General features: G+C 34.5%; 1 protein-coding gene and 1 pseudogene across 1 annotated transcript; both read left to right on the top strand.

Annotated features, from left to right (window-relative positions):
- Positions 1-461: 461 nt before the first annotated feature.
- Positions 462-3,915, top strand: LOC114412341 (annotated as a pseudogene).
- Positions 3,916-19,469: 15,554 nt separating this feature from the next.
- LOC114398364 lies at positions 19,470-22,268 on the top strand. Its single transcript, XM_028360809.1, has 6 exons — positions 19,470-19,601; positions 19,712-19,939; positions 21,167-21,284; positions 21,621-21,859; positions 21,984-22,039; positions 22,259-22,268. The coding sequence occupies exons 1-6, from the start codon at positions 19,470-19,472 to the stop codon at positions 22,266-22,268; spliced, it is 783 nt and encodes a 260-aa protein (XP_028216610.1).
- The last annotated feature ends 1,310 nt before the right edge of the window (positions 22,269-23,578 follow it).

The raw sequence follows: 23,578 nt of genomic DNA, 5'->3' as shown, positions 1-23,578 counted from the left end.
ACACAAACGACATATGTATATGTCATCAACAAATACATGTTGATGAATGAACCGGTGCAGCAACAATGTCTTTCATATATCATTGACACAAGAGCGTGTAATTATTGGTTAACCAATTTTCATTCACATGGAAGTAATTTTGCTAAATTATTATTACCTAAACTTAAGAAAAGAAAATTGGCTATAAAACTACTGATTGCAGGTTTATTAATAACCTAATATGTATGTTAAATATGCTATTAAGACTTAAGAAGCAGCAGTCATCATCAATGAAAGCTCACAGGTAATTAATATTTTATATTTGGTTTTGATCTATAGGTGTAGGTTTATTTATATTTCTATTATTCTTTATAATTTATCCCTTCTTAAATTGCTTCAGAAATTTATTGTATATATCAAATATATTTTAATACAGTGATCATGCTGTAAATTCACAAGGCATGAGAGTATATAATTTCTGAGAAGTTGGTGCTGCAACTCTACTTGAAGGAGACATTGGAGCTAAGATGAAGGGGCAAGCATGGAAATATTTTAGGACTGATGACATGCCTTATGTGGATCAACTATTGCAGGCTTCTCCAGAAACAGATTACTAATTCTGCATTTGCTTGTCCCCATCTGAGAGCAATAACAGTATCTAAACGCACAAAAGTAGGCCCTTGTCAACTTTGGCATGTTCTTCTATCAGATAAGTTTCTGCTGCTATATTTTTTTTCTCATTTTATATGAGGTTATGGTTTTCCAGTTAATGTACCAAATGGGTGTAAGTCCAGTGAAGGGATGATTATTTAGCATAAGGTGATTACAGATTTTAAAACAAGTTCATAGATTTGAGGGAAAGAATACGGAGATAGAGATTAGTGCCATGCACTTTGATGGGATGGACTTTGTGGGTGTGGGTTGCTTATGAAGGTTCTATCTATAATTCACTGAAGGTTTATTGACATGACAAAGAGAATACGTAAGGATTCTTCCTTGCCGGAGGATGTAGAGAAAGTGAATAATAGCTCTGTTGAATTGGATACAAGGGAAGGAGTGAATGATGGTTTTCCTAGAGCTGGAGCTGGAGCAAATGATTCGCTTCTTCCTGGTCTTTTTTATGATCTTGCGCTGAATTGTCTTGCTTGGGCTAGTAGATCTGATTATGCTTCACTAGCATGTATAAATAAAAGGTACAACTTGCTGATTAGGAGTGGGTATCTATTTGAGTTGAGGAATAAGCCGGGGATTGTGGAGCTACAGCATTTGGTTTAGTTGGTTTGTGATCCAAGAGGGTGGGAGGTATTTAACCCCAAGAGAAATAGATGGATAACATTACCTAAGATACCTTGTCATGACTATTTTAATCATCCAGGCAAGGAGTCCTCGGCTGTGGGGAGTGAAATGCTGGTTTTTGGTCGGGAATTGATGGATTTTGCCATTTAGAAGTACAGCTTGATTTATTGCAATTGGGTGAAGATGTGGCAGTGTTGGTTCAATTGTTGTTTTTGCTGGTGGAACTAATAAATATGGAAATGTTCTTGAATCGGCAGAGTTGTATGACTCAAATTCAGGTACATGGGAACTATTGCCAAACATGCATACACCACGTACATTGTGCTCTGGTTTTTTTATGGATGGCAAATGCTATGTGATTGCTAGCATGTATCCACTTATTGTTTCATTGACTTGTGGGGATGAGTATGATGTTAAGACTAGAAATTGGCGGAAAATAGAGGGTATGTAACCATATGTTAACGGGGGTGCTCAAGCACCTCCACTTGTGGCAATTATGGATAACCAGTTGTATTATGATGAAGAACATCTAACCAACATGGTGAATAAATATGACAACGAAAGGCACACCTGGAGTGAATTGGGAAGGCTTCCAGTACGGGCTGATTCTTCTAATGGATGGGGCCTGGCTTTCAAGGGTTGTGGGGAGAAACTTCTGGTTATGAGTGGACAAAGGGGTCCAGAAGGTGAAGTTGTTGTGCTGAATTGATGGCGTCCTAGGACAGGGTTCAGGAATGGAACCATAGATTGGAAAGTACTTGGTGTGAAGGAGCATCTTCGAGTGTTTGTGTACAACTATGCTGTTATGGGATGGTCCGGTGAGATGCTTTTAGATTCACTTAGTAGAAGATTTGCTGGTATCTACAATCTGACTTCGCTTTCAGGGGTGCTTCCCTATTGATTCATCTCATTTACCAAGTTAATTGTCCCTCTCCCTTGATGAGAATTTGTGTTTCTTCTTTTGACATCTTATTTGGATGTGTTTGTCTCTTTCATGATCCATATTTTTTTATTTTCTTTTAAGATTACCTAGTAGGCTTAGACAGATATGTTCTGTTATCCTTTTCTTATCCAACTATATAAACCAATAAATCATATATTTTTATTTTTTTAATACTTAAATGCTTATTCTTTGCTTTAGTGTATGGTATATTGGTAAATCTGTCTAAATTCATGTCATGTGTATACCTAGTGGAATAGTGTTTGAGGGGGTACTCTACACTATGAAATTAAACCAAGTTTCTAAGTTTCTATGGGATATGGGTTGTTGCCGGTAAATAATGCACTAAGTTGAATGATGAAGATTGCTTCTCATGTTAGGCCAATAATGTTAGATTGCTGCCAAAAGTAAATGAGGTCCCCTCAGTTTTATGATGTCTTTGTACACATTGTCCATAGTTCCAGCTGTACTTTCCTTGATTGAGATACTGACACCTATCTTCCTGTATTTGTTTAGTTATACAAGTTGACCTACAAATGAATTGGCTTGCCAAAAGGATTATGTTGACTCTATGGATGAATTGTTGCAACCATTGGTTGATGAAGCAAAGTTGGTTGGTTACAGTTGTAGACGAGAATGGATCTCAGCAATGGTAACCTCTTTAACCACATACTTGGCAAAAGAAATTTTCCCTAGTTACATTAGTCAAGTAGATGAAGAGAGGGTTACAGGAATTCAGTCATCTGCTATAGTATCATGGCTACATCTCATTGATTTGACGATAGCTTTTGACAAAAGGATTAAGTCTTTGGTAGACCATTCTGGGATCACAAGTCTCCTATGATTTCTAATGCCTTTCTTCCCCATCTAGCATTTGTTATTGATCGATGCCAATCATTTCCTAGTGTATTTTTTAGGAAAAAATTTCTCAGATTTGCATGTATTCATATTATATGAAATTTTTTTGATTCCATACTTATCTGCTGCCAAGAAGCTGAAGGTTTGAATGCCTTAACCGATGATGAAAAAGTAATTAAAGTTACAATTTCTATCAATGCTGCTCATTACTTTGAATCTGTTCTAAAGGAATGGTCTGAGGATGTCTTTTTCCTTGAGATGGGAATGGATGAGGATGATCAACCAGAAATGGAAAACAATTCAAATAATTATGGTGAATTGTTGCCAGAGAGTTCCAAAAGGTTTATTTTTTATGATGAGATCAAAAAGTTAGAAGAGTTCAAAACACAATGGGTTGAAAAGATTTCCCTAGTCATTTTCAGAGGTTTTGATTGTCATTCTCGAGATTATGTGAATAACAAGAGGCAATGGCTAGAGGGTGAAGAAGGATGGACTATGTCAAAGACTCTAATAGAAGCCCTGGATTATCTTCAAAGCAAAATGTCAGTGGTAGAAGTAAGTTTGAATGGTAGGGATTTTGTTGGGATTTGGAGAAGTTTGGCAGCAGGAATTGATCGATTGATTTTTAATGGTATTCACATAAGCAAAGTAAAATCAAGTTTGAATAGAGACTAGCTTGAATAGAGGTGTAGAGATGAGATTACAACAGTAGGGAGGGATGCAGACCAGTTTAAAACTGATATGAGACTGAAAAGTACAGAACAAATAGAATCAAAATCATTACTAATGTATTGCTCCTCACACTGACTCTATATATATATAATTTTCCCGCTTATAATTTCAGAAAAAGGAAAATTTCTGACAACTTAAATCAAAAGCTTTATGTCTATCCACAATCAATTCAAACAACATGCAAGCAACCACAAAGTTTCATGTTTCATGGATATATTTCAATTTAGGCACACATAATTAAGTTTTCAAAACAAAAGGAAACATTAGTGAATTGACTTACTAGATATCAGAAGACGAAGAATGAGAAATGCCTGCATCCACAAGAGAAACAAATGTATATTATATCTTCTATTGAAGATGATATTAGATAATTTAAGGCTGCATCCACAAAAGGGTTGCATATGAATCAAACTCCAATTCATATCAAGAAAAAGGATAACATAGAAAACAACAACTAGAAGCAAATTTACTTTGCGTTCACTGCTGATTAAGGCTTTCACAAATAATTCATTTGAAAGGACATCCAATTTCTTTTGCTCCTCACCCTACAAAAAGGTACTTCAAATATGAGAAAACACCAAAGCTAAAATATAATAGGGTATATAGAAAAACAAATCATATGATTTTGTATTTAGATCATCCCAAAAATCTAATTCAAAAAGTGACGATTGTCCAACTTATATATATTGTTTTAGTCATAATACGAGTCAATGTGAAATCTCAAACAAAGAAGTTTATAGGACCGAGCATATGCAGATAACAACCTTATAATGGTTGACAAGCCTAATAACAATCTTAAGAATAGACTTTGATATCATATTAAAATTTGAGTTTGGACCTAACTCAGTTTAGACAAAAGTCATAATTGGCCCTACTTATAAACACTATTTTGTTCATGTTGGTTCTAGTTATAAAGTCTGCTACTCTTTGTCTGCACAAGATCAAAAAACAAGAAAAACACAGCAAAGCAATACACAGCAGAGCAAGAACCCAAAGATTTACGTGGTTCGGCAATGTGCCTACATCCATGGGAAAACGCAACTCATCATCATCACATTGATCATGAAATTACAAGTTCAATACAAGCAGCAGCTAGCTTTGATCTCTCTTGGTTTCTCTTTCAACAAAACCTCTCTCAATCACCTAGCTCACTACCTCCCTTTTGAACTCTCTGATTTCTGCAGTTTTTCAGCCTCTTTGTTTTTCAGCCACTCTCATCAAAAAAACCCCACACTGCATTACATGATCAAGAATATATATGTACACTCTAGCTATGTTTTGGTGCCAAAATCAATTCAGTTATAATAGCTTAAAACAGTTATGACAGCACCATTTTAAAGTCTTCTCACTTGCGTCATTTTTGTGATTTTGAGTCACACACCACAGTTCATATCAAGGACTATTTCCGAAATCAGAAATAGAGAACTCACTTTAACATTGGTCTCTCCAGCATAGGAGTTTCGCCAATCCCGCCTACGAATAAAAAGTGGTCATGAAAATATGTTCCGTGAAGAAAATGTCAAAACATGACAACATAACATATTAACATGGTTTTCCCTACCTAGTCCAGTGTTTATGATGGGATATAGTAGTGAAAAAAAATACCTTGTTAACAGCAGAACAAACGAATTTGCAGCCAAGAAGAATGTGACTAAGAAGGATGTTCAAATCCCACATGATTCGGGATACTTTGACTGTTCTTTCAGAACAAAGCCTGTGATAGTCATCAAATCTAGCTTTTAGTGTTGTTTTTTAATATTTGAGTCAAATACAAGGCCAAGCATAGCCGGGTTAGTTGGATAGATCATTGCACATGCATACTTCCAAATTATTAGCCTCGAAAGGAAAAGGAAGAAGGAACAAAAAAAAATACTCTCAATTAACTAACTAACCACATTATATATACAGCAAAAAAGAGTGTCTTGCATATAATTCCAATTATAGCTACCACCCTCTCATATCTCTTATCTATCTCTCTCTATAGATCTCGTACAAACAACACAATTTTAATTCAAACTTTTAGTCCTTAGTGGATGCAGGGCATCAAATCCTGTTTAGTACTAAAACAATCATGAGTACTTGCTCTTCTTTAACACTTAAGACATTTGTTTTGGGTTACTAAAATGAGATTCAAATATTTCTCACTGTTACTGACTTGCGATGTTCAATAATTACTATTTCCTTTTCTTCTTCTTCTTTGAGTGTTTGTCAACTACTAGTATTCTCAAATCTCATTATTTTTTTATTGTCATATGACAGAGGGCGAGCCCTGGTGCAGCGGTAAAGTTGTGCCTTGGTGACTTGTTGGTCATGGGTTCGAATCCGGAAACAGCCTCTTTGCATATGCAAGGGTAAGGCTGCGTACAACATCCCTCCCCCATACCTTCGCATAGCGAAGAGCCTCTGGGCAATGGGGTACGAAGTTTTTTATATGACAGAGGCTATCTGGTGAATCGTTACTAATACAATATAACAAATATACGGGACATTAAAGGAGCCCTTACACCCGAAGAACTAGAAAAGGTAAGCTTTTATTGGTAGCTTATTCAACCTAAACGGGACATTAAATGAACATTATATTATGCCTCAACTGCCATCAATATTTTTTACTAGACGGGACTTCCATCAATAGTTTTCTCAATTTTATCTTGCTGTAATTCTTCAATAATTACTCAGTAAACTACTTAGGAAGGAGATATACGGTTAGCTTGATGTTTGGAAATTGAAGGCTTTAAGGGTGAAGAAAAAAAGGGAGGGAGAGATCATGGATTTGAATTTCTCCCATTGACATTTTAATAAAACTAATAAACTAATATTTGTCAATAGAAAAAAAAAATCCTGCACAGCTGCACTGGAATCTTTTGAATACAATGTCACATAATAATCTTTTCATGCACTTAAGTTTGTCTTGGTGTGTATTTGGGGTCAACGGGGTTGGGGAGGATGCCCATGCATTCAACTAATCTTTAGATGTTTAGTAATATCAACAATGCTTAGGAGTTTATGCAATATGTGACACCCTCTACCCTTACAATTATAACTAACTAATTAAATAAATCATACAAAATTTAATTAAAAGATTATAAACACATAATAATAAAAGAAGGAAAAAAAAAACATGCAAAATTAATTAATAATTTTTCTTTTTAAACACATTTAATTTAATCAATTCAAAAGAATAAAGGTTCACATCCACTTAGTGAAAACATAATAGAATATTATTTTTTTTAATAAAAGATAAGATTATCCCGGCTCAAAACAAGGATGTCCACTCTAAATAAATAATAAAAAGAAACTAAAGTAGAAAAGTATAACACAATTATATCATTCAGTAAATCATAATCCCTATCACAGACTAAGTCTCTCCATCTCTAGCATGTGACTCATCATATGAAGGCTCACCTGAAACAAAGTGGCAATCAGCCTAAACACAAATACACACCTGGAGTGAGTTATCACATTCGTATATAATAAAACATTAGAGCATGTGAAACATATAATACTTAAAGCTGAATTTATATAAATAACATTACTGCACAAAATCGCACACATTATTCACACCCATTCAAGTTTACACACTCCATAAAATAACATCAACCACAATTGTTAACTCAATGAAATTCAAACACAAGCGTTATGCAACAATTGTACTAAGACTCAAGCCTATATGCAATTTGGTACCATGTCAGTGAAAAACAACACTGGGGCGCTTAGGAGTACATGACAAAGCACACCACACAATGGGTATACTCGGTCACTCTCACTAAGTAACATCATAAGGTGACCAGTCAGGGTTACTCTGTTTTGCGAGAATGCCCCAACCACATGGGATCAACATGGGCTTAAAGGAGCACTCAAACCGAGTATCTTTAGCCCCAAGGCCTAGACTCCGAAGAATCCGTTTGGGCCTCACCTTCCTCATTCAGGTCCAACCCCTAAAATATTTTTTTTATTTGCACGCAGACACTGTTTATGAGTTATATAATACCCACGACCTTACTCTTATATTTCAAACATATTTAACAAATTGCGCTATAGTTTAACCCTTCAGGATCCTAACTAGGAATCCTACAATTTTCTTTAACACTGCGCATAAAAGTTCTCTCAAGGTACACACTGGTCGGGTTACTGTATAACTCATAACTCACATGACAAGTAATATCACTACAAATATCAATCACACACTCATTCACAACCATGTTTCATGTCTACAGTTTAACATTTCACACTCTAACTAATTACAAAATATACTCAACAATTAGATAACAATGTATCATAATAATAATAACATACAATATTTAACTTCAAGGCTTATAAACAAGTAACTATAAAATACACGTAAAATATATATATAAGTATATTATATTCAAAATATATAACAAAATATATATTAACGTAAACGTAAACGTACATATTATATATAACATATAAAAAGTATTAAATATATATTAATATAAAGTAATCACAATAATATCAAATATATTATTAAGTAAATACAAATTATATATAACAATAAAATATATACTCATATTGATTTCTATGAACAACATGTATACCTATATTTTAAATATATTTCAACTAAGTTGCCAACATCAAGAAAATGTCTAATTACAATGTGAATACAACTTTAGTTAATTTCTTTAAATGATTTTAGCCAATTCAATTATCCAACAATCCCTACACCTATGAATTTCATGACAAGAAATCACCCACGTGAAATAAAATATACAGTTTGTAAAAACAACAGTATCAATATATATGTACACGTATACACTGCGGTGTAAAAATAATTATCTGGACACAATATACATTAGCACAAGAACAAGATTGAAAGGCCAACATATCTGGTATAAACAAAATCACCACCACACAATTTTTATGCTAATTATAAAGAATTCTAATTCCTAAGGTACGCACCTAACACAGAAACACATCAATCCTACAACAAACTCGCAACAGAACACATCAATTCTACAACAAACTCGCAACAGAACACCAATTGGTTCATCAAACACACTCAATCCGCGATTAAACATGAAAACATAATTAAATTCATAAACACCCCAAAATAACCCAAAAATTGATCCTCTAGGGATCCCTACACATGTTCATTCTAATCCCCAAGCGTGAGTAACTCATCCCTTACCTCGAGGTAGTCGCTTAAATGTTCTCTGTTAGCAATGGTGGCGTCTCTGGTGCTCTCTAGAGCTCCTCCTCTGATTACTCTGTTAGGGTTCTTGTGCGTCAGAAAAGAAGAAAGGAACAGAATGTGTTTTCCAAAAAGCTGCTCTAGGTTAACATTTGGCTTATATAGTGGGAATTTATGACCTAATAATTTTTATTTTATTTTTTCTTATTTATTTATGTATTAATTTATTAATTTATTATTTTCTTATTTACTTATTAAAGTTACGGCTGTTACACAATACAAACTTTTAAAAAGCACTTTCTTATTAGTTGATCTGTAATCTACCATTCAAAGAATGCTTATTGATTTTGCAGGTAATAAGGTTCATGTAAAATTCGATAATTATATGATTTTGATATAATTATTGTGTATAATACTTGATTCAATTCATCGAATAACTTGTAAGTTGAGCATAAGAATTCATGTAGTAGATCTAAGTTGACTAACTTGTAATTTTACTTTATAAGCATCATCATGTATTTTTGCTTACAATATTAATGAGCCAAACCTATCCTAGGCAGTAATTAGTAAATATATTCTGGTTTTCTTTTTTATTCGGAGATATGTGCTGATGGTTTGGTTGTGCTCAACTTATATATTAATTTTTTTTTTTGCATCGATATATTAATTTCTTTTGAGGTAAACATGAGAGGAAGAGGAGAGGTAAACACAAGAGGGAGAGGGAGAGAAACAAGGTATGGCAAAGGGGATAGAACACATAATGGTGTGTTGGCATGAGTCATACATATAATTATGTTATGATCATAGTAATTGTCATATATGTAATTATATAAATTATCTTTCAAAAACTTTTTTAGAGATTGTAATTATGCTTAAATTAGGTAAGTTGTTATCACATTTGTATACATATATTGCCTATCCTAGAGAAGAATAATATCGCTCTGTTTTTACCTTATTTTGAGTTGGTATCAAAGCCATCCTTGGCTCTGTAATTGCTACCATGAGTGATTCATCTAAAGACCCTTTGACACCTTCACCTGAGAATATCCATGTCCAAACTATGAGCCTTGGACCAAAACCTGTAGCCATCCCCTACGGTGTGAAGCTTAATGGTGTAAATTATTCTCTTTGGTCTCAAGTCGTTGAGACCTTTGTTGCTAGTCGTGGTAAATTTGGTTATTCAATAGGAAAAACTCCAAATCCCTCTACAGATGATGCTTCATATGACAGATGGAGTATGGAGAATGATATTGTGAAAGGTTGGCTCATTGGGGCTATGGAACCTGATTTGATGAATTTGTACGTTCGTTTGCCCATAGCAAAGAGTATTTGGACTGCTTTATCTCATACTTATTATGAAGGGGCTGACAATTATTTATGACTTATCTTGACGTGTAATGCAAATGAGCCAAGATAGTAGGCCCGTTTCCATATATTATGCTGACTTGCATGCAATATGGCAAGAATTAGAGTATCGCAAGCCAATAACATTTTCTCAGCCTGATGTCAATCAAGCTCAACAAAAGGAAATTGACGAAGAACGTGTTTACATCTTTTTAGCTAGTCTAGACGACTTGTATGATCGTGTTCGAAGTGATATTCTTCATACGGAACCTTTTCCCAATCCAGACAACGCATTTGTTGTTGTCAAGAGTGAGGAGCAAAGGAGAAATACTATGTTGCATAGTCAAGTGACTCCTAGTGTGACTATGGAACCTAAAACTACTCTAACTCAGAATCTGTTATGAATAGAAGGTAGGTGAGGGCCTTGTATTTGAGAACAAGGTGAACTCCTACACTAAGCTACTGATATTGGTGCAAAATGCATGTTGATATCATTCATCATACCAAAAGGTTATATATATATATATATATATATATATATATATATATATATATATATATATATATATATATATATATAGCATACTTGAGGTGAAAAATGACAAAGGTCTAGACACCAAATGAAAGAAAGCACTACTACTTTTGCAATATATCAGACAAGATATTCCTAGACCACTTCAAGGCAATAGATGGGACAGAATGGACCAATCATATCACATTCCTGACTATTGTGAGCCTGAGGCACTTCAGGGCAAGTTTCAGATTCCAATTCTCACCCTTGCAATGCCAAAGCAGACGACTTCTAAAGTTGCTCCTAAACAACAATAAGTGGGAACATCCCAAGAGAAAGGTGAACCAAAGCCCACAGAAAATGTACAAGACACCACTCTACCACAACCTACTACAACTACTAGTAAAGTGGAAGAAGCAATTGAAGAGAAGAAAAGTGTTTCACCTCCAAGCCCTGACTTAAAGACACAACAAAAAATGGATTTTCAAATCCTTTCAGAACCAATTAAGGATCAAAAGGTGAAAGAGGAATTGGTGCCAAAACCAACACCACCACCAAGGGTAGCGACAATGCAAACATATGAAAAGTCTCAAAAGGTTCAAGAGGTGGTTGAGTCAAAACCAACAACAACAATGCTAACCAAGGTCAAAAGAGCTTAAAGATCACAAAAGGGTGAAGAGGAATTTCAAGCAAAATCAAAACCAACAATGTTAACAAAAGTCAAAACAGTTGAAAGAGCCCAAAAGGGTGAAAAGGAGTTTGAAGCAAAACCAACACCAACAATGTTGACCAAAGTCAACACAACTGAAAGGCCTCAGAAGGGTGAAGAAGAATTTGAAGCAAAACCAACACCAACAATACTAACCAAAGTCAAAACATCTGAAAGACCCCAAAAGGATGAAGAGGAATTTGAAGCAAAATTGTCTTCCCTAATATGCCACTATTCTCCCTTGTTTTTCATAGATATATACACAAAATTGTTGTGTTTTAAGTACGCTTATATCAATACCAATTAGACCATGAAACATGAAAATGTGCCACAGACGACAACATGCACTATTTGGAAAATGCACAATCTACGAAAAAATTAACGTACAGGAGATTCACATGCCTCTTAGTAGTACGAAATTAAACGGGAAATAGACTGAGGGTTTTCAACATTACCTACATGACGCCCTAAGTACAGAGGCGTGCGAACACACACTTTCGATGGCTGCTAAGCTAACAAAACGAAACAGGGTTTGAGGGAGACATTGTTTGAGGTATGCTCTGCTTTGATGCACCTGAGTTTGAGGGAGAGAATGGTTGAGGGCTAACGTAAGGGAACAACGGAGGAGAATGTTTGAGGGAGGGCGGTGTTAGGTCGTTCTTCATAGCGGAAAGTTGCAATTAATAAATATGCTATACGAAGATGATCCTAGGTCAAAACCATCGTTGTCTTAATTTATCGTAATTACAAGATTGTCACCAGCAGACATTCTATGACGGTTATTTATAACCCTTTTAGAATGTACAACGTAAAAAACAAGTTTTATTCTACTAATTACAAAATTGTCACCGCTCCATATTCTAAGACAATTCTCCAAAACCGTCGTAGATTGCGCGTCATAAATAACCGCTTTTGTAGTAGTGAGAATGTTGTTTTTGCAGTGGTGGAACATAGCTATTTGTTGGATGAGAAAAATAAATTGCATGTCTCATAGACTACTTGTTGGGAACTTGGCTCCCAATACATATTTATTATTGATTTTTATTAAAGCCATGTGTGCTACATGTTGATCCAAAACAACAAACTTTGCTTTCGGGAACAAAGTTAGAAATTAATTCAATAAAGATGAAGATGGACTTCCCACATAGGCTTTAGGAATTAGGATTTTTTACTTTTAGACCCATTACTCTGTTTAGCATATTCAAAAGCTTAACGTAATAGATTCTCTCTCTTTTTTCTATTTTTTATTGTCTATATTGTTCTTTTTTTTGGTCAAGAATCCACATGTTTCTATGACCTATGTCCATTATGGTGATTTAAACTGGGGAGGTGCTATTGTCCCTTATAATCCCTTAAAATTTTAAGATTATCCCTCCCTGAAATGCTGTTGTGTAAAAAATTCACAATCCTTTTATGCAGCGATAACACAATGTCGTAATGCTTTTTGAGGAGGGAAAAAATACACAAAAGAATCATAATTTCATTATGTGATGGGGGTTAAAACATGACATTATTATGAAAGTGTGATTTTGTTGTACGTGTACAACAGAGTCACAATTCCATTTAGATTTTGTCCTTGAAAAAAAATGTACAATGGAATCACACTTCCATTTAGTATTTTTTTTCAGAAAAAAAAATGTACAACGGAAGTGTGATTCCGTTGTACATTGTTTACAATGGAATGACACTTCTGTTTAGTATTTTTTCCAAAATTTTAAAAAGTCTACGAAAATGACATGTATTGCAAACAATTTCATAGAAATGTCAACTACATATTGAGGTTCACATCCATAAAAATAATGGAATACACATTCAACATTTTCAATAAACAAAATGTCTACTACATATTTAAAGAAAGGTCTACTACATATTACTATTACCTATTTCAATCCTTAAAAAGGACTACTACATATTGAGATCCTCTAACTAATTGAAATTGTATTGCATTGAAATCTTGTATGCGATGATTGTAAGGCTTTTGCCATGAGCGGGCTTCCGGTATGCAGTAGCTTCTCCATTGTGGTACATAAAGAGGCAAGGGATAACAATCCTTTAAAAGAAATCTTCATTATCATACATACAAAAGACGAAGTTAGCAAAAAAAAAATCAATATTAGCTTACAAAGGTAAATGATATGTTTAATAAATATTATATATCTGCACAAAGTGATTTCCATTGATAAGTCCAATGGAAATGGGATGGGGCTTTGCTAGCACGGGACCCCTAAGTGGACAAAAGGTCCAACTCTGCATCCTAGATAAGTGGACCAATACAACATTATACCGACTAGTAATAGCATAACCCATGTCGGAAATGGTCATCCACTTCTCATAAGGCACTAGACCATGTTCGACATACAAAGAGGTTATTAATTCCAACGGTCTCTTTTGAGCCAAATAATTGAACATAAATAGAGTGTCATGTTTGAAGTTCCTCAATCAAATCTTGACGAATGAGAGACCAAGACTCCTAACCCTGGCCAAGCGTAGCTATAATTGCCTTGTAACCGCAATTTCCATCCGCTTGGACATCAACAAAGTTCAAAATGTATTCTTTCAATTCATTAGGAAATTCATCCATATAATTTTCCATTTTTCTTCTTCTTGTTGTCACATTCACCCTTGCGAGCGACAGTTGGAGTTCCCGAACTACCAATCATCATGTTTATTTCATCGACATACTCCCACATTGAAGGTTCACACTTGGTAGATTTCACAGACTTTTGGTGCATCCTTTGTTTTTATCTTCGTTGTGGGAGGACACATCAAAGTGGAATCCGAAAATGTAAATTCACAAACTTTGGTTTTCAAGGTAATTTTACCAGACACGTCTAGTTGTGAAAATATCTTAAACAATGCATCAACCTTGTGTGTCAAAGTTAAGTCCCCCCGAGAGTTACTTGTGTTGTCTGAACTACGAATGGAGAACATCTTCCAATGTACATGAATATTCTTCAAGGGAATGCAACCATATATATTGATAAATTCAGTAAGCTCACTGTAACACCCCATTTTTAGTAAATAAATTAAAAAGGATTTTTATTTATAAATAAATAGAGCTTTAAAAAAATGATGGGGTTTTTATAATTAAATAAATAAAGAGAAATAACTTTATTAATTAAAATAATGGTTTGAAGGAAAATAAAAAGGATATTTTATTTATTCATTTGATAGGAAATAAAATAGAGTTCTTTTTATAAAATAATAAAAATAAATAAATAGAGTAAATAATAGGCTGAAAGTACCCTAGCTATAAATAGATGCATGTTAGGTCAGTTTTTAGACTGATGATACTTCTCTACGCTTTCTCTTCCTCTCAAATTCGTTTTTCTTTCTCCCCCTCCGAAAACCCTCTCTTTTTCCCGCATATACTCAAACTTGTCTCAGTAAAACAATGATCCTGGACTTGTTAACCGTTGGATCATCGTGAATTTCGCAAAAGGGGTTTGTAACTTATAGCCGCACACACTCACTGTTGGGATATTTTATATAATGTCTGCGATGGAAGAAATATCCTTCGCACTGAGCTTTCTCTTTTCCCATATACACTCAAATTTGTCCCAGTAAAACTACGATCTCTAACTCATTAATTGTTGGACTATCATGAAATTTGGACACCAGGCTCGCAATTCATTTTCGCACATCGTCACCGTTGGGATTTTCAAATTAATGTCTGGGGAGAGAGAAATACTCATCACACACAAACAGTGGAATGAAGGCTTCAATTTCTTCGCCTTCTCTCTAACACTTGGAAACCCCAGCAGAACAACCAGAGGAAAAGCTTGAGGAATCACAGGAAATCGCTAGAGATGCCGCTATCACTACTAGAATACACACATGAGCCCGCTTAGAGGTAAGGGATGAGTTTATCGCAATTGGGGTTAGAGTGAACATGTGTAGGGATACTTAGAGGATTAAATTGGGGTTTATTGTGGGATGTTTATTGAATTATAATTTTTCCTTTATGATTAGAAATACAATATTGTTGTTTTTGACGAACCAATTGATGTTCTGATTCAAATTGGTTGATAAACTTGAGTGCTCTTGATGTTTTCGTGTTTTTCACCTATGATTTTGATTCATTGATTTTAATATGATTGTGTGGAATTGTTTGAGGGGTTTTACTCCCCATGTTGTGAGAAGCATTTTGTATAAATTGTTATATTGAGATTATGAGGTGGTGATTCAAATTGTGAGTAAGTGACAAATTGAACCTGTGATGAATGGTGAGATACATGTGTATTGAGATGTTGTATGTATTAAGTTGTGAGTTATGAACTGTGCAATCACACAATTGTAAGATCCTTTAAGGGTGATGAGTTTTTGCTTGATGAGTATTGTGATGGATTCCACTGTGTGAACCCGATGAGTTGAATCACTTTGAGGCGCGATGAGTTAAAATGATTTTGAAAACAATTTTGAAGGCCTAGACTTCGAAGAGTCTGTCAGAGCCTCTCCCTCCTGATTCAAGTCCAATCTAGAAAACATTTTAGCGCACAAACTATATCTATGAACTACACAAAACATATGACTCCTCAATTGTTCTCAAAATAATTTTAACTCGTCATGCCTCAAAGTAAATCAACTCATCGGGTTCCCACAATGGATCACATCACAATACTCGTCGCGCATTAACTCGTCGCCCTTAAAGGGTCTTATAATTGTGTGATTGTACAATTCATATAGCTCACAACTCAATGCACACAACATCTCATGACACATGTAATCTCACAATTTAACACATATTCAACTTGTCAGTTACACAGTTCATCACACTTTCATAATCCCAAGACATCATATTATCACGCCTCATGCATCATATACATATCACATAGTAATAATATTAATGTTATGTTCATATGACTAATCATCTCATTAAAACAGGCATTTAAAATCATATATGTATCACTGGAGTTTGAACTATGCAATAGACACAACTACTCAATTGTTTTCAAAATCATTTTAACTCGTTGCACTTCAAAGTGATTCAACTCGTTAGGTTCCCATAGTAGATCTCATCACAATACTCGTCGCGCATTAATTTTTCGCCCTTAAAGGGTCTTACAGTTATGTGATTGTACAGTTCATAACTCACAACTCAATGTGTATAAAATCTTAATACACATGTATCTTACAATTCAACACATACTCAATTTATCACACACACTCAATCTCAATCATAATGTTATAATCCCAACACAGCATGTTATCACACCTCATGAATCATATGAACATCTCACAATATTAATATTTACATGGCACAAAACATGTATCTATTAAATTGAACTATACTATTTTCAATTCAAAAAATTAATAAATAATTAAACTAAAAATGCATTGGAAGTATTTATCATTGAATCTTGATATATTAATTTCCTTCAATTTAATTTTATTATTTGAACTATTAATTCCTAAATTATTTTAACAATTCATATACATGTGTGTGTGTGTGTTATAATCATCAACACATAATAAGCTTATGAGACCAAAACATGACAAGGAACGTTTCCAACAATCTAATTCTCATGCTAATCTAGTAAATCTTGTCCAAAACACAAACGAATTACACAAAAATGCTTCTCACAACATGGGGAGTAAAACCCCTCAAATAATTTCACATGATCATATCAAAATCAAAGGAATCAAAATCATAGGTTCAAAAACATGAAAAACATCAAAAGCACTCAATTTTATCAACCAATTCGCATTAGGGCATCAATTGGCTCGTCAAACATAAAAATCTTGTGATTATAATCATAAAGGCAAAATTACAATACCGAAAACATCCCAAAATAAACCCTAATTTGATCCTCTAAGAATCCTTATGCATATTCATTCTAACCCCAATTGTGATAAATCCATCCTTTACCTCTAAGTGGGCTCACATGTGTAGTTCGACAGCGATAACGGCATCTCTAATGATTCCCTAAGATTCCTCAAGCTTTTTCTTTGGTTGCTCTACGAGGGAAACTTCTTTATCTCTCTCTATAGACATTATTTCGCAAATTCAAACAATGAGAATGTTTGAAAATATGTTTCGAAAGTGGTTCCCAAATTTAGGAACGATCCAACAGTTAACGAGTTCGAGATCGTAGTTTTTCTATAATAGGTTTGAGTGTATGCTGAAAAAAAAAGGATTTTGGGGGAAGAAGAGAGAACAAATTTGGGAGGAAGAAAGGCATAGAAACATATTGTAAATATAAGAACTGACTTAATATGTCTCTATTTATAACTAGGGTACTCTGAGTCCACTATTTACTCTATTTTTCTTTATTTTATTATTTTAAAAAAGAAACTCTATTTTACTTTTTCATTAAATAAATAACCAATTAAAACATTTCTTATTTTCTAAAACATCATTTTACTCTATTTATTTCTTAATACTACTAAACCCTTATTTTAATTAACCTAAATCCTTTTCTCTCGTGTATTTAATTTCTATAAACTCTATTAATTTTTAAATAAAATTATATTTATTTATTTTACAAAAAATGAGGTGTTACATGTAGAGTCCAATTTTACAAATCATCGCACCCTTGAAAAATCTAAAAGAATCAAAAAAAATTATTCAGTAACAAAACACAAAACACATACAAATAAAAGTCTAATGAAATATATCTTATCAATCATAAAATAACTAGAAATGTCAAGATAGCTAGGTTGCACTTGCATATCAGTGTCTTCATCACCCATATTTTCATCATTATTATTCCTCAACCATCATTAAGCTCGGCTCCATATAAGAGATCAAGCTGGTAAAAGAATTGGCTTCCATTATCCATGTTTCGCCATCCAATTGGCATTGTAATCTCGTCAGATATAAACGTATTCCAATCCATTGACCTATATAATCAATTAAAAAATATAGTTATTTCTATAAAAAAAAATGCACAATGGAATCACGATTCCGTTGTGCATCAACAACACCGAAAACAATGAAATCCTGATTTTGTTGTGCGAAATTCACAACAAAATCATGATTCTGTTTGACCACGAAAACAAAAAAAATACCTAGCAACGTGAATGCAAAGAGTGAAGAATGAATGAAGAAAGGAAAAGCGAGAAAGGAGAATGAAGATAGGGGAGTTGGGGAAGGGTAGTTTGATAATTGATAATTACTATTGGTTGGTAGGGACCAAGAGCAATTTTATTAGGGCCAATAGTAACACCCTTTAATTGTGAACAAAAGGGTTATCTTGATTTCCAGGGCATTGCTAGGGGCACCAGCATTATTGCTTGTGCACCCAGCAATTTTTTTAATTCAGTAAATACCCCTGCACCTTCTTCCTTTTTAAGTTGCATTTTAACATTTTTTTTTTCATTTACGCTTCGCTTTCTTCTTTGCTTTCTCCGTTTGGTGTTGGTTTTTCATTGTTGAGAGAGGTGTTGCTTCGGTCGAGGTGAAAGTGTTATGGAGGTTCGTCGTGGTGATTGTAGCGGTGGTTGGTTCGGTTGCGATGTCAATCGGAGGTACGCCATTTTTTATTTTTGTGTTTCATAACATACAGATTAAGTAATCCGTAAGTTTTAATATAACTTACGGATTACATGATTCGTATCTTTTATACTGATTATGTAATCCGTATAAGGCATACAAATTAAGTAATTTGTATGGTTTATATGGATTACATGATCCGTATAGACTATACGAATTACTTAATCTGTATGTTTTATACGGATTTTAAAAAAAAATTAAACAAAAGGAATATTAAAATTTTAATTTTTTTTAAATTATAAATATGTTAGTATTTATTGTTTTAAATAAAAATTATTTGTTTATATGTTTATTTGAAATATAATTCGTATATAGATTGATATAGAGTTATCAATTTTAATGTTTATAAAATGGTATGCAGTAAAAAATTACGTAGAGTTTTGTGTGATAGTATATGTATGGTGCGGTTAGGTGTTGTTTGTTTGTGATGTTGAAAATTTTGAATCTGTTGTTAAGATGGACAAAGATCAATGGATGTATGACAGTATAATGTTTGAAGAAGTTGATATGAATGATGAAAATGAAAACGAAGCTGGTCTGAATGAAGAAGAACATGTTGATTGTTCTGATGTGTTAAATACTTCTCAAGTAATAATGTGATTTGTTGTTATTAAATTAATAAAAGGAATGTCCCTTTGAAGACTAAAATTGTGTGGCTTGCATTATAGGTGTTTGTTACCTGAGATGATGTTTTGCAGTGGGCTCGATCAGTCGCTTATGAAATTGGATTTGTGGCGATGATTATGAAGTCAGACACAAACACTGATATAAGAGGAAGGACTTCATTTGTGTTAATTGGTTGTGAAAGGAGTGGTCAGTATAGGTCTAGGAAGAAAGATTTTGTTAGAAGAGATACTAGCAGTAGGAAATGTGGGTGTCCTTTCAAGCTTCGTGGCAAACCAGTGGTTGGAGCGCAGGGTTGGATGGTGAAGTTAATGTGTGGAAGTCACAATCATGAATTTTCCAAGTCATTAGTTGGACATCCATACGTTGGTCGATTGACTAAGGATGAGAAGACAATTATTGCTGATATGACAAAGTCAATGGTGAAACCAAGAAACATTTTGCTAACGTTGAAGGAGCACAATGCCAATAGTTGTAAAACAATCAAACAAATATACAATGCAAGAAGTGTATATCGTTTTTTCATTAGAGGAAGTGATACTGAAATGCAACATCTAATTAAGCTTCTTGAATGGGATCAATATATTCATTGGCATAAATTAAAGGATGAAGATGTTGTGCATGATATCTTCTGGTGTCACCCTGATGCAGTGAAGTTATGCAATGCATGTAATTTGTTGTTTTTGATAGATAGTACCTACAAAACAAACAGGTACAAACTCTCATTACTTGACTTTGTTGGTGTGACACCAACGGGGATGACATTCTCTGCTGGTTTTGCATATTTGGAGGGTGAATGTGTAAATAATGTGGTATAGGCTTTAGAACGGTTGCGAGATATTTTTCTAAGACATGATGCCCTCCCTGGAGTTATTGTGACCGAAAGAGACCTAACATTGATGAATACGGTGAAAACTGTATTCCCTAAGTATACTAATTTGTTGTGAAGGTTTCACATTAACAAGAATGTCAAGGCAAAATGTAAATCCCTAATTGGTCAAAAAAATGCATGAAAGTATATCATGGATGCCTCGGGGAGTTTGGTTGATTGTCGTTCCGAGCATCAGTTCGATGATTGCCTTAAGAAGTTTGAAATTGCTTGTTCACCATGGCCAATATTTGTTGACTATGTTAACGAAACATGGATAATTCTCCACAAGGAAAAATTTGTTAAAGCATGGACGAATAAGGTGATACACTTAGGAAACACAACAACAAACAGGTATGAAAATGTTCATGTTTTTTATTAGGGTTGATGAATTCATGGATTTTAATTATTGTATTTGTTTATTTTTTTTGTGTATTTGAAATGTAGGGTTGAATTTGCTCATTGGGATTTAAAAAGACTATTACAGAATAGCCTTGGAGACCTATGTAGTGTTTGGGATGCCATAAACAACATGATCACGCTATAACACATTGAAATTAAGGCATCCTTTGAAACAAGTACACATGTGGTTGGACATGTTTTTAAAGTTACCTTATACAAGAGACTACTTGATATGGTTCCAAGGTATGCTTTAAATCAGATTGCTGCTGAGTATGAGTGTGTACATTATGCTGGCAAAAATCCTTCTCGTTGTGGATGTGTGATGAGAACTACTCATGGTCTTCTATATGCATGTGAGCTATCCAAATATGTTATTGGTACCATCCCACTTGATTCAATCCATATATTTTGGCGGAGGCTAAGTTTTTCAGGTCAAGGGTTATTTAAGCCCCAAGTGACCATAACAGAAGAGATGGAAACCATATCCAAGTGATTTAAGGAGCTTAATTTTTGTGGCAAAGTAACTCTAAAGAGTAAAGTCCAGGAAATTTCCTACCCTGATCAAAACTCTATGTGTCCTCTTCTAGAAAAGGTCAACACCAAAGGTGCACAGAAGAAACCGATGACCAAACACCAAAGATCAACAAAGTGTGATCCGTCTTACTGGAAGTATGTTGATGCTTTACATTTTGTGCAAAATAGTAATTCTTCAGTCAAACGTAGTGCATCATCTTCTGACCAGGCCATTCCAAGAAGGACCATGCCGATGTTGGATCGATTTCATCCGTTCATTCATGATCTCATTGAAAACATTGTGGATGTTAAAGCTGACGGTAACTGTGGATATCTTGCAATTGTTGTGTTATTAGGTATGGGTAATGGTCATTGGTGTGCAACCATTTTCCTAAAGAACTTGCCCAATGGCCTGATGAGTATATCAACCTTTTTGGTGGTATAGACAGATTTGAGGAATTAAAGAGGTCTCTACTTGTTGATGGATTATCCATGGTATGTAATTTATGTTTTTTTTAGAATTAACTTTAAATAAATGTCATCCGTATACTTGGTTCATGCAGGTTACTATGGATAAGTGGATGGATATCACTGACATGGGATATGTCATTGCATCGAGGTATAATGTAGTCCTTGTATCATTGTCTCTGCAACAAAGCATGACGTTTTTTCCTCTTAGAAGCCAACCACCAACAAATTCTTTTGTGCATCGCATAATATGTATTGGTCACGTTTTTTGCAATCATTTTGTTCAGGTACATTCATCGTAATGGTATTTTTTACATAATGTAAATAATTGTGTGCTCATAACTTGAAATTGTTTGTGAATGTGTAACAGGTTTATTTAAGAGACCGTTGTCCGTTACCGCCTCTAGCTTTGTTATGGTCTAGGAATTGTCATCCTCAGGCAAAGCAGTGGCCAACTCCTTATATTAGTAGAATGCATCAGCGCAGAAATTTAATGATGTTGAAAAAAGACTATGTTGATTTAAGTGAAGAGTGAACATTTAGGTTCCGATGACATTGTAATGTCCTACATTAATATATAATTATTTGTTACATCAATATATTACTTAGGGTTTAGTGTTACGTGTGTTGTTAGAGTTAACTGCGATGTGAAAACCAAGGTTTAGTGTTATGCTTTAGTGTTAAATGATATACATTTGGCTTTAGTAATATTAAAAACAATTCAAATAAAATTGGCAACACCAGAAAATGTTGTCAAACAAAATAAAATGATAAACATAATCTACAAATGATTAACATAGTGTTCATGCGTAATCTGTGCGCCGCCTTCATCGTGACCTAACATATACATTACCATCCACAGTGACACCCTTAGCGATCCGTATGCAGTCTTGCATCACATCATGTGCTTCTGTGCCTTCAGTCATTATCCTTAGGTTGAGCAACCGCTCTAACCTTTCTGCAATTGCTTGACAATCCTCCTATCACATTGACAACAATGGATAAGGTATTACCATATTGCATAATTAAATGAAAATAAATTAAGAATAACATGGATTAAAATGTTACCATTGCATGTCTAGGCTGCTCCACATCAGAAGGTGCTTGTGCAGGTGCTTCCTCCATAGATGTTGCTGCCACCGCGATCTCAGACATATCTGGTTCCATATATGTCCCATCTTGCATGACAGATGAATGTCTAGGTGGATCACCAGGCCTCATGAATGGATGTGAAATTATGTAGAACCACTCCATGTAGTCATGTGCACATTGTCCAGGCACAACACAAATCGGGCCCACTGGTGCAAGGTAGTCAGAGAAATGAATCCATCTATCGTCAATGTCTTTGAAGCATAGTCTTAGACCCGCACAATGTGGAGGAATCATCTGAACATATCCAAATTGTCGCACCATCCTCTCTGGTCAATGTATGACAATAATGGGACCCCATCGGATATGTCCAGAAAAGCATGAAATGAGGTCAAACTCCCGAATTGCACGGTGGTCACCATAAGGCATCCAACAAACATCAGCAGTCTTCAATCGATCTAAACGCTTGTGATACGTCGATGCAAGTAATGCCTTCGTAGAGGCCTTTGTAGATGTCCAGCGGCAGACACGTGGTGACTTTTCATCATAGTCTGATTTCGTAAAAGCCTCAGGAATAGATGGAAAATTCTCATAAATCCAA

Source organism: Glycine soja, chromosome 1 (assembly GCF_004193775.1).
Source record: "Glycine soja cultivar W05 chromosome 1, ASM419377v2, whole genome shotgun sequence".
In the NCBI taxonomy this organism is placed as follows: Eukaryota; Viridiplantae; Streptophyta; class Magnoliopsida; order Fabales; family Fabaceae; genus Glycine; species Glycine soja.
Note: the sequence above shows the minus strand (reverse complement) of the source record. Positions and strands in the feature narration are given on the sequence as shown.

What these genes read in the sequence shown, in the direction of transcription:
- LOC114398364 (XM_028360809.1), top strand. Translation starts at nt 19,470, where the DNA reads ATGGACAAAGATCAATGGATGTATGACAGTATAATGTTTGAAGAAGTT. An exon ending in GCTATCCAAATATGTTATTG is followed by an intron (nt 21,285 to 21,620) that starts GTACCATCCCAC and finishes GTAATTCTTCAG; the next exon opens with TCAAACGTAGTGCATCATCT. An exon ending in GTATATCAACCTTTTTGGTG is followed by an intron (nt 21,860 to 21,983) that starts GTATAGACAGAT and finishes TGGTTCATGCAG; the next exon opens with GTTACTATGGATAAGTGGAT.